The sequence below is a fragment of the Schistocerca serialis genome, chromosome 6, assembly GCF_023864345.2.
Source record: "Schistocerca serialis cubense isolate TAMUIC-IGC-003099 chromosome 6, iqSchSeri2.2, whole genome shotgun sequence".
Classification (NCBI taxonomy): Eukaryota; Metazoa; Arthropoda; class Insecta; order Orthoptera; family Acrididae; genus Schistocerca; species Schistocerca serialis.
The window spans coordinates 563,670,330-563,683,347 of NC_064643.1; the positions used below are offsets into that span (position 1 = coordinate 563,670,330).

A 13,018-nucleotide genomic window follows, 5' to 3' on the forward strand; every position below is an offset into this window, starting at 1 on the left:
ACACACTGTCAGTTGGCTTGCGGAGTATGGATGTAGATGTAAATCGATTCTTCCATTCTTTTGCAATTGATCAATTACATGTACTGGGTTGATACTCAGCAAAGAAATAGGGGAAGGAATAATTCTGACCGCATCTTGTGCACATTATAAATGCCACCTTTTTGCTGTGACGTGATTATTTTAATGTCTCCATAGAAAAACAAACTTGAATGACATTCTGAAGACAGCTTCCTTCATCACACAGTCCAGCAGTGAACCATGTGTAATGCAGCATGTCACTGAATAACTGCAAGGATAGCTGGTGATGTATAATGAAATGTAGTTTGATGCAAGCTTCTCAGGAAGTGATTTCTTCTTCTTTCTCAATGAGGTAAGTGCAGTTTTGACAATTTTATTAGGTTTTTTAGCTGATGATAAAAAGATACATCGCAGGGTTGCACTAGTGGCATACATTTGGAGTGGTATTACTTTGATACTGCACGTAGGCAATCCATCTTCATCTTGGAGCAGTTCATTGTATATTTGCCAATGAGCACAAAAATATTTGCCGCTGGGTGGAGTTGAACCCATGAGCCTTTCAATACGAATCCATTCTCTTACTGCTGAGCCAAACACCGCTTCCTAAACATTTTGTCACAGGGACAACTGATAAGGTGCTCATGTTCATAATTCCAAATCAAAATTCCTTTCATTTCCTAAATGCTTGGCTATCTAAATTTCCCACTTTTGGCACTTTCATGTCTCACCAAGCCCTACATGTACCATTTATTTGGATGAATTCAGCGATGACGAGTAGACGGCCTCTCCTTGTAAGCCAAATAGTGAATCTGGATGAAACTCCTCTGACATCTGATGTGCCAAGTGTCAGAACCGTTGCCATGAAAGGTGCTAAAACTGTGACTATAGAAACATATAGTGGAGATACTGAGTCATGATACGCACAACAAAAATATTCACACAATTATAGCTTTTGGCCATTAAGGCCTTTGTCAACAATACACACACACACACACACACACACACACACACACGTCTGCAGTCTCACGCAACTGAAACCACGCTTCTTACATTCCATCCTGGATTTTCCATTGTTTGACTATAGAAACAAGTGGACATGAAAATATGGACTACACTGAGTCTTTTCATGCTCTGCTGACAGTACTAAACTTATCTAATGATCATTTTCAAGTGCAAAACAATGCCAAAACCATCTGATATATCACCAGGTGTATCTGTTCATAGACATGACAAGGATTGGATGGACAAGGCTGGTATGAAATCATGGATTAACAGAGTGTGGAAGAGACAGATAATATTAAATTCAAATAATTGCATATTAAATTTGATGAATTCTTCCTATCAGTAACCAAAAACAATAAGACAAGGAACAGTCTATTGAAAACAGATCTATTACACTTGCTTATCTAAGCACCAAATGCTCTACCATCGTACTTCAGTTTTGCCAGCTCAACTGTTAGAGAGATCATAAAAATACTATTTCAGCCAAAGTACTAAACTCTTATGCTGTGTCAGCAGCAGCCCAATGAATTACATTAATAATCCATCATGGAGTCAGGGTTTAATTCTGTAAAGGCTGAAGCATGTAGTAGTAACCCCCATTTACATAAATGGAGATAAGCAACTAACCTTTAAATATATGTCCATATCACTCCTCCCCAGATGCTCCAAGATCTTTGAGAAGGAGGTTACAACAGAATATTGAGTCACCTTTTGGAGAATAACCTTGGTTTCTATAAGGCTTCTCTGCTGAGGACACAATATAAGCTCTCACAAACTCAGTTCTCTTACAAGTAAACAAGAAAAATTACCATGATGGCATTTTTTTGTGATCTTGCCAAGGCCTTCTACTGTACAGATGATAATATTATATTTGGGGAATCAAAAATGTTATGACATTAAAGACATTTCTTTTTGCATGGATGGAGTCATATCTTGACACTAAAAAACAGAGGGTCACTTAACATATGAAATAACAGGAATTAGACTAAATTCAGAGAAGAGAGACATTAATCATGGTACCCCACAAAGTTCTATACTTGGCCCCCTCTTCATCTTGACTGTACAAATGATTTACTCAGGATATTGCAGAACCCTTAAAAAAGCTGTGATGTATACTGATGACACAAGTACACTGATAAATGGCACAAACACATCCATACCAGACTCAGACAGGAGAATAGAGGAACAGATTCACTACTGGTTCACAGGAAACAGCTTTACCCTTAATCTTACAAAAATATATATTATGAAATTTAAAACAAATAAAAATTACTTGCAAGTACCGCAACTAGAGATCAATGGGCAAATGCTGAATGAGGTTCTATGTGTGAAGTCCCCAGGCATCTGGATGGATAATAAATTATGCTTATACTAGATTATGGATAATTCAACCAAAAAGTTCAATTCTGCCTACTTTGCACTGAGAAATCTTTCTCACCATGCTGACCTGGAAACAGGATTGCTAACATATTTTGCATATTTTCACACAATACTGTCCTATGGCATAAACTTCTTGAGACTATGCACTTAAGGTAGAAAAAGTATTTATCCTACGGAGGATGGAATAAGAATTTTGTGGAAGTCTGACAATCAAACCCCTTGCAGAAGCCTCTTCAGTGACACTTCCATGCAATACATACACTCATATTCAGAAAACACAGAACACCTCGAACAACTAGAGATAGGACATTCATATTCACAGGACAAGTACATTAGTATGTTCTGCAGAAATTATTAGCATTTGAACTGTGTCAGTACATGGGTTTAGGGTCAACATCGATATCGCACAGCAACACTACATGTGGTAAAATGTGCTTGTGGCTCTCATTGTTGCTGTAAACTGAAAGTAATGGATCAGTGTGATTTGAGCAGATGTATATGACGTCTTGCAGATGTATGCATGAACCGTGCCGTAAAATCAGTCAGTCTGAAAGAGGGCACATAATTGACATGAGAGAATATGATGCATCCAACCAGAAAATTGCTGCTTGTGTGGGACAAAGTGTTACAGTGGTGCAATGTGTGTGTGCGGAATGGTTCACCTAAGGCAGTAGAACACAACAAGATGGTTCTATGGTGCAACAGCAGAACAGTGTAACACATTATACACTATAATGGGTGACAGTTTGTCACCATTTATTATGGTGTGGGTTACGTGCACATTGTCCACTTCTCTGCTAACCTTTGAAGAATATGCAGAAACATGTCCTCACCCCCATGAACCATGGACCTTGCTGTTAGTGGGGAGGCTTGCGTGCCTCAGCGATACAGATAGCCGTACCGTAGGTGCAACCACAACGGAGGGGTATCTGTTGAGAGGCCAGACAAACGTGTGGTTCCTGAAGAGGGGCAGCAGCCTTTTCAGTAGTTGCAAGGGCAACAGTCTGGATGATTGACTTATCTGGCCTTGTAACAATAACCAAAACGGCCTTGCTGTGCTGGTACTGCGAACGGCTGAAAGCAAGGGGAAACTACAGCCGTAATTTTTCCCGAGGGCATGCAGCTTTACTGTATGATTACATGATGATGGCGTCCTCTTGGGTAAAATATTCCGGAGGTAAAATAGTCCCCCATTCGGATCTCCGGGCGGGGACTACTCAAGAGGATGTCGTTATCAGGAGAAAGAAAACTGGCGTTCTATGGATCGGAGCGTGGAATGTCAGATCCCTTAATCGGGCAGGTAGGTTAGAAAATTTAAAAAGGGAAATGGATAGGTTGAAGTTAGATATAGTGGGAATTAGTGAAGTTCGGTGGCAGGAGGAACAAGACTTCTGGTCAGGTGACTACAGGGTTATAAACACAAAATCAAATAGGGGTAATGCAGGAGTAGGTTTAATAATGAATAGGAAAATAGGAATGCGGGTAAGCTACTACAAACAGCATAGTGAACGCATTATTGTGGCCAAGATAGATACGAAGCCCACGCCTACTACAGTAGTACAAGTTTATATGCCAACTAGCTCTGCAGATGACGAAGAAATTGAAGAAATGTATGATGAAATAAAAGAAATTATTCAGATTGTGAAGGGAGACGAAAATTTAATAGTCATGGGTGACTGGAATTCGAGTGTGGGAAAAGGGAGAGAAGGAAACATAGTAGGTGAATATGGATTGGGGGACAGAAATGAAAGAGGAAGCCGCCTGGTCGAATTTTGCACAGAGCACAACATAATCATAACTAACACTTGGTTTAAGAATCATGAAAGAAGGTTGTATACATGGAAGAACCCTGGAGATACTAAAAGGTATCAGATAGATTATATAATGGTAAGACAGAGATTTAGGAACCAGGTTTTAAATTGTAAGACATTTCCAGGGGCAGATGTGGACTCTGACCACAATCTATTGGTTATGACCTGTAGATTAAAACTGAAGAAACTGCAAAAAGGTGGGAATTTAAGGAGATGGGACCTGGATAAACTAAAAGAACCAGAGGTTGTACAGAGATTCAGGGAGAGCATAAGGGAGCAATTGACAGGAATGGGGGAAATAAATACAGTAGAAGAAGAATGGGTAGCTTTGAGGGATGAAGTAGTGAAGGCAGCAGAGGATCAAGTAGGTAAAAAGATGAGGGCTAGTAGAAATCCTTGGGTAACAGAAGAAATATTGAATTTAATTGATGAAAGGAGAAAATATAAAAATGCAGTAAGTGAAACAGGCAAAAAGGAATACAAACGTCTCAAAAATGAGATCGACAGGAAGTGCAAAATGGCTAAGCAGGGATGGCTAGAGGACAAATGTAAGGATGTAGAGGCCTATCTCACTAGGGGTAAGATAGATACCGCCTACAGGAAAATTAAAGAGACCTTTGGAGATAAGAGAACGACTTGTATGAATATCAAGAGCTCAGATGGAAACCCAGTTCTAAGCAAAGAAGGGAAAGCAGAAAGGTGGAAGGAGTATATAGAGGGTCTATACAAGGGCGATGTACTTGAGGACAATATTATGGAAATGGAAGAGGATGTAGATGAAGATGAAATGGGAGATATGATACTGCGTGAAGAGTTTGACAGAGCACTGAAAGACCTGAGTCGAAACAAGGCCCCCGGAGTAGACAATATTCCATTGGAACTACTGACGGCCGTGGGAGAGCCAGTCCTGACAAAACTCTACCATCTGGTGAGCAAGATGTATGAAACAGGCGAAATACCCTCAGACTTCAAGAAGAATATAATAATTCCAATCCCAAAGAAAGCAGGTGTTGACAGATGTGAAAATTACCGAACTATCAGCTTAATAAGTCACAGCTGCAAAATACTAACACGAATTCTTTACAGACGAATGGAAAAACTAGTAGAGGCCAACCTCAGGGGAGATCAGTTTGGATTCCGTAGAAACACTGGAACACGTGAGGCAATACTGACCTTACGACTTATCTTAGAAGAAAGATTAAGGAAATCTAAATAATTAATGGAAAATCTCATATAAGATGTGAAACAAATACTAACAAAGAGATAGAGGGGCTGGCCAGTACTTACCTCAGCTCAGTACAGCCGATAGATACACATAAAACAGAACTGAAAATTTACATTCCTAGCTTTCGGAACTTTGTTCCTTCATCAGGGAGGAGAGAGGGGAAAAAAGGGAAGAAGGGAAAGTGGATTCAGTTACTCACAACCCAGGTTATGAGGCAACAGGGAAAGGTAAACAGGGAGGGTAGCAAGGATGGAGGCATGGTTGTCAGAGGGAAGCCAAAGATATTCTACTGTAAGTACTGTGCCAGCTTCAAACCAAAGAGGATGCATACAGAAGTAAAGAGGTATACAGTATAAAGATAAACACAACTATGTAGGATGAAAAGATGCGTGAATGGCTAAAGAGGAAAGGGAAAGAGGAGAAGACTGAAGAGTGAATTGGAGTGAGGTTGTTTAACGTAGGTTCAGTCCAGGGGGATGGCGGGATGAAAGGATATGTTGGAGTGCAAGTTCCCATCTCCGCAGTTCAGAGGGACTGGAGTTGGGTGGGAGAAGCCAAATGGCACATACGGTGTAGCAGGTTCCTAGGTCCCTAGAATTATGCTGGAGGGCATGCTCCGCTACTGGGTATTGGGCATCTCCTAGGCGGACAGTTCGTCTGTGTCCGTTCATGCGCTCAGCCAGTTTGGTTGTTGTCATGCCGATGTAAAAGGCTGTGCAGTGCAGGCATGTCAGTTGATAAATGACATGTGTAGTTTCACACGTAGCCCTGCCTTGAATTGTGTATGTTTTACCAGTAGCGGGGCTGGAGTAGGTGGTTGTGGGGGGATGCATGGGGCAGGTTTTGCAGCGGGGTCGGTTACAGGGGTAGGAACCGCTGGGTAGAGAAGGTAGTCTGGGAATATTGTAGGGTTTAACAAGGATGTTACGGAGGTTAGGGGGGCGACGAAAGGCAACTCTGGGTGGTGTGGGGAGAATTTTGTCAAGGGATGATCTCATTTCAGGGGTTGACTTGAGAAAGTCATATCCCAGGCGGAGTAATTTGTTGATGTTTTCGAGGCCAGGATAATATTGGGTGACAAGGGGGATGCTTCTGTGTGGTCTGGGGGTAGGAACATTGTTGTTGGACGGGGAGGAATGTATTGCTCGGGAAATCTGTTTGTGGACAAGGTCTGCAGGATAGTTGCGGGAGAGGAAAGCACTGGTCAGGTTATTGGTGTAGTTGTTGAGGGATTCGTCACTGGAGCAGATACGTTTGCCACGAATACCTAGGCTGTAGGGAAGGGAGCGTTTGATGTGGAAAGGATGGCAGCTATCAAAGTGAAGGTACTGTTGTTTGTTTGTGGGTTTGATATGGACAGAGGTGTGGATGTGAGCTTCAACAAGATGAAGATCAACATCCAGGAAGGTGGCTTGGGTTTTGGAGAAGGACCAGGTGAAATTCATGCCATGATGCATGGAATAAGTTACCAGGGCCCATGGTGGACTGTGTCCTCTAGGCAACGGACACATGATGAACCGAGTGACTGAAATGCCAATTATTTCTGCAGAATACACTAATGCACATGTCCTGTGAATATGAACATCCTATCTCTAGTCATTCATGGTTTTCTGTTTTGGACACGACTGTACATTCCCTAATGGTACTTGCAGTTAATAACAAAAGTTAATTCACAACCACAATACTAGAAGAAGAAATAATTTTCATATAGACTATGCACTCCTCTTCAGGGTTCAGAATGGAGTTTATACTCTGGTGCAAAAGTGGGCATAAAAAAAAATATGAAAGTGATTGTATATTTCATTAGATATTCTTTCTAAAATTTAGTAGACTATTTGAACTCTGCAATGCAAATTTAGTGTAACCGTAATGTTTGTATTAAATCAAATTCCCTTTCTGGTATATAGAGCTGATAGTAGTAAAATTCAATAAAGGCTTAGATACAAATAGCAGACTGAGTGTACAAGAGAAGAGGCTTGGTTCTTTTCAAAGTAGCTATTTTTCTTCTATTATACATACATGTATATAAAGTAATGTAGAAGATATTCCCATAATTATCAGTCTGAGTATGTTAGTACTAGACATAATTTGTTGTTACAGGAATAGACTGCAGTTTCTGCTTCTGCATCTTAATGTATAACTGACAAAATAATTTAATTGGATACATAAAATAATCTACTCACCAAGTGGCAGCTGAACATACACGTAAAAGAAAGTTATAATAAGGCAAGCTTTCAGAGCCAGTGGCTCCTTCTTCAGGCAGAAGGGTCTAGAAAAAGGGGCGGATTTTCCTACTCATCCCATCCGGAAAGTCTCCTCTGGTCCACAGTTCTGGCTGACTTCCCTGAAATCTACCCCTTCTCCTAGACATCTCCAGTCCTTTTCCTTCACCCCTTCTGCCTGAAGAAGGAGCTACTGTCACTGAAAGCTTGCCTGACTATAACCTCCTTTTATGTGTGTGTTCTGCCAACACTTGGTGAGTAGATTTTTGTCTATCCAATTAAATTATTTTGTCAAAAATTTCTTTCTTTCTTTGTTAACATATAACTTGATTAATTCCAACCCATGTATGCTGTCCTTCATGATGGCAAGCAAATGAATGAATGAATGAATGAATGCTGTTGACCACTGTATGCAATGCAAGACTCACCCACAGAAGCCCGTATAGTTGTAATGTCAAAGGTCTCGAGAGTATGTATGACATCATCCAGCACTTGTCTGACATCCTCAGGGGTAAAGAGGACTTGATGGTGCTCTGTCCCCAGATACTCAGCCACTTTTCTTGCATAAATAATGTCTGGACTGTTATCCATACCTATAGAAAATGTCTGAACAAAAAGAGATTAACGATAAATGAATATATCTTAAGTTATGAAACAAATACTAACAAAGAGATAGAGGGGCTGGCCAGTACTTACCTCAGCTCAGTACAGCTGATAGATACACAAAAAACAGAACCAAAAATTTACATTCCTAGCTTTCGGAACAAATGTACCTTCATCAGGGAGGAGAGAGGGGAAAGAAAGGGAAGAAGGGAAAGTGGGTTCAGTTACTCACAACCCAGGTTATGAAGCAACAGGGAAAGGAAAACAGGGAGGGTAGCAAGGATGGAGACATGGTTGCCAGAGGGAAGCCAAAGATATTCTACTGTAAGTACTGTGCCAGCTTCAAACCAAAGAGGATGCATACAGAAGTAAATAGGTATATAGTATAAAGATAAACACAACTATGTAGGATGAAAAGATGTGTGAATGGCTAAAGAGGAAACGGAAAGAGGAGAGGACTGAAGAGTAAATGGGAGTGAGGTTGTTTAACGTAGGTTCAGTCCAGGGGGATGGCGGGATGAAAGGATGTGCTGGAGTGCAAGTTCCCATCTCCGCAGTTCAGAGGGACTGGTGTTGGGTGGGAGAAGCCAAATGGCACATACGGTGTAGCAGGTTCCTAGGTCCCTAGAATTATGCTGGAGGGCATGCTCCGCTACTGGGTATTGGACATCTCCTAGGCGGACAGTTCATCTGTGTCTGTTCATGCGCTCAGCCAGTTTAGTTGTTGTCATACCGATGTAAAAGGCTGTGCAGTGCAGGCATGTCAGCTGACAAATGACATGTGTAGTTTCACACATGGCCCTGCCTTGAATTGTGCATGTTTTACCAGTAGCAGGGCTGGAGTAGGTGGTTGTGGGGGGATGCATGGGGCAGATTTTGCAGCGGGGTCGGTTACAGGGGTAGGAACCGCTGGGGAGAGAAGGTAGTCTGGGAATACTGTAGGGTTTAACAAGGATGTTACGGAGGTTAGGGGGGGGCGACGAAAGGCAACTCTGGGTGGTGTGGGGAGAATTTTGTCAAGGGATGATCTCATTTCAGGGGTTGACTTGAGAAAGTCATATCCCTGGCGGAGTAATTTGTTGATGTATTCAAGGACAGGATAATATTGGGTGACAAGAGGGATGCTTCTGTGTGGTCTGGGGGTAGGAACATTGTTGTTGGATGGGGAGGAATGTATTGCTCGGGAGATCTGTTTGTGGACAAGGTCTGCAGGATAGTTGCGGGAGAGGAAAGCACTGGTCAGGTTATTGGTGTAATTGTTGAGGGATTCGTCACTGGAGCAGATACGTTTGCCACAAATACCTAGGCTGTAGGGAAGGGAGTGTTTGATGTGGTATGGATGGCCACTATCAAAGTGAAGGTACTGTTGTTTGTTTGCGCATTTGATATGGACAGAGGTGTGGACAGTCAAGTTACAGACCTTGTCCACAAACAGATCTCCCGAGCAATACATTCCTCCCCATCCAACAACAATGTTCCTACCCCCAGACCACACAGGAGCATCCCTCTTGTCACACAATATTATCCTGGCCTCGAATACATCAACAAATTACTCCGTCAGGGATATGACTTTCTCAAGTCAACCCCTGAAATGAGATCATCCCTTGACAAAATTCTCCCCACACCACCCAGAGTTGCCTTTTGTCGCCCCCCCCCCCCCCCCCCTAACCTCCGTAACATCCTTGTTAAACCCTACAATATTCCCAGACTACCTTCTCTACCCAGCGGTTCCTACCTCTGTAACCGGCCCCGCTGCAAAATCTGCCCCATGCATCCCCCCACAACCACCTACTCCAGCCCTGCTACTGGTAAAACATGCACAATTCAAGGCAGGGCCACGTGTGAAACTACACATGTCATTTATCAGCTGACATGCCTGCACTGCACAGCCTTTTACATCGGTATGACAACAACTAAACTGGCTGAGCGCATGAACGGACACAGACGAACTGTCCGCCTAGGAGATGTCCAATACCCAGTAGCGGAGCATGCCCTCCAGCATAATTCTAGGAACCTAGGAACCTGCTACACCGTATGTGCCATTTGGCTTCTCCCACCCAACACCAGTCCCTCTGAACTGCGGAGATGGGAACTTGCACTCCAACATATCCTTTCATCCCGCCATCCCCCTGGACTGAACCTACGTTAAACAACCTCACTCCCATTTACTCTTCAGTCCTCTCCTCTTTCCGTTTCCTCTTTAGCCATTCACACATCTTTTCATCCTACATAGTTGTGTTTATCTTTATACTATATACCTATTTACTTCTTTATGCATCCTCTTTGGTTTGAAGCTGGCACAGTACTTACAGTAGAATATCTTTGGCTTCCCTCTGGCAACCATGTCTCCATCCTTGCTTCCCTCCCTGTTTTCCTTTCCCTATTGCTTCATAACCTGGGTTGTGAGTAACTGAACCCACTTTCCCTTCTTCCCTTTCTTTCCCCTCTCTCCTCCCTGATGAAGGTACATTTGTTCTGAAAGCTAGGAACGTAAATTTTCGGTTCTGTTTTTTGTGTATCTATCGGCTTTACTGAGCTGAGGTAAGTACTGGCCAGCCCCTCTATCTCTTTGTTAGTATTTGTTTCACATCGTTATATGAGATTTTCCATTAATCATTTATATCTTAATTTAGTTCCTGATTAAACATTGAGCTGTGATTAGTAAATACTAAAGCATTGATAATTAAATACTTATTTTTATCAGTCAGCCAATGTATTGTACATACAGTGTCACAAAGAATGAACTAGCTATAATGCAAGCTGTTTCTTTCATTTTTCTATGAAAGAGGATCTATTATGCTAAAGGGGAAAAAATATTGCTGTAGTACTTGCACGTACAGTGAAACCAACAGATGAACTTGGGCTTTCTGTGACTCAGTACAATTAAAGTTGTGAAGGAAACAGAGAAACCAATAGGAGCCTTTTCCACAAAATTTTGACTTGCCAGAAAAAAATCAGTTTTGCTAATGCTACTGTTAGACACTCTTAAATACTGTTTGTGGAAACAACCTGCAATCACATTTGAATAGTTTTAACAGTGATCTCAACAAAGAATGACATCAATATGACATCTAAATTTTTATTTTTCTGAAACTGGCTTAATACATTTGAAACAGACACATGATTCAGCTCTTTTGACACGTGACAAATAGGTCCAATTACCTGAACAAGATCAGAGAGGCTTTAGCTCTCCAATGAAAATTTTGAATGGAACGGAAAAGAGAACCAAAAACAAACTGTTAGGCAAATAGGTTGAAACACATTTGTACTCAACATGCACACAGTGAAATCTTTAAGTTAAGGAATCCTTGAGATACATTGTTTCACATATAGCTCAACTATAATGTGTGCACTGAAAGGTGCCCCGGCAACATTATGACATGTGAATATATACCATGTATGCCAGAAAACTACTGCTGAGCTGAGGATGGCACTTATAATGTGCATGGTGTCTGTCCATTGGGGGTGTCAATATGAAGTGTCATGAACCTGCATGGCTATGCAGGATGCAGAATAGCTTCCCAACTGTGGATCAGGAATCCATCATGGATTAGGGTAACCCATCCAGTGAGGGACAACTGCTATCTGGAGTTCAACAATGCTCCATGCTTGTTCCATCACAGCTGCAACCCTTTGGTCTACAGTGTACCATGCATGTTCTGTTGGATTTAAGTCTGTGGAATGAATTGCCCTCTCCAGGTGCACGATGTCTTCATGTTGCAGCTAATCATACATACGACTGGCCTGTGCGTCCATCACATGGAACACTGTCATTATTACTGTGCAATACTACTATGCATTTTTCCCTAAATTACTTGACGAAAATGTGCAATACTTAGTGTGGTTCGAAATTTAAGGTAAAGAAGACCATACTGTTCTCATTTCTTTCAAGTAAAAGAAAATAAAGGTGGATGATAAACTGGTATACAAAATATCAAAAATTCAGTCACAAAAACATATTGAGAAAACTGAGGTTGAACAAGAAATAACAGTTGGAACTTGGTACACATTCATGGTCTGACATTTGATATATTACTGGAAAAGATTTCCCCTATGTTTGTTCTTAAGTAACTAGTATAAGTTCATAAATAAATATCTTATTCACATTCCCTGTATTTGGAGACCAACAAATCATAAAAATAATTCTTGATTTTCCAGTGTTTGTATACATTTGCCCTTACAGTCAAATGTTTCGTACTAATACAGTCAAAAGTATCTCAACAACCTGAGTTGTGTTCCACCTGATTTGAATGCAGCCCACATAACATAACTTTCTTGCACATCCTATAATCTCTTTTCGGTACGTCTACATCTACATCCATACTCCACAAGCCACCTGACGGTGTGTGGCGGAGGGTACCCTGAGTACCTCTATCGGTTCTCCATTCTATTCCAGTCTCGTATTGTTCGCGGGAAGAAGGATTGTCGGTGTGCTTCTGTGTGGGCTCTAATCTCTCTGATTTTATCCTCATGGTCTCTTCGCGAGATATACGTAGGAGGGAGCAATATACTGCTTGACTCTTCGGAGAAGGTATGTTCTCGAAACTTTAACAAAAGCCCGTACCGAGCTACTGAGCGTCTCTCCTGCAGAGTCTTCCACTGGAGTTTCTCTATCATCTCCGTAACGCTTTCGAGATTACTAAATGATCCTGTAACGAAGCGCGCTGCTCTCCGTTGGATCTTCTCTATCTCTTCTATCAACCCTATCTGGTACGGATCCCACACTGCTGAGCAGTATTCAAGCAGTGGGCGAACAA

At 41.7% G+C, this 13,018-nt stretch overlaps 1 protein-coding gene across 3 annotated transcripts in view; it reads right to left on the reverse strand.

Moving 5' to 3' along the window:
• LOC126483917 (asparagine synthetase [glutamine-hydrolyzing]) overlaps positions 1 to 13,018 on the reverse strand; it is a 229,300-nt gene that overhangs the window by 71,766 nt on the left and 144,516 nt on the right. For all 3 annotated transcript variants that reach the window (XR_007587788.1, XM_050107190.1, XM_050107191.1), the window contains exon 7: positions 8,087 to 8,264. Coding sequence is in view for 2 of the 3 variants with exons in the window: in XM_050107190.1 (XP_049963147.1) it covers positions 8,087 to 8,264 (178 nt within the window). In the remaining variant the exon portion in view is untranslated. The remainder of the gene's footprint in view (positions 1 to 8,086; positions 8,265 to 13,018) is intronic.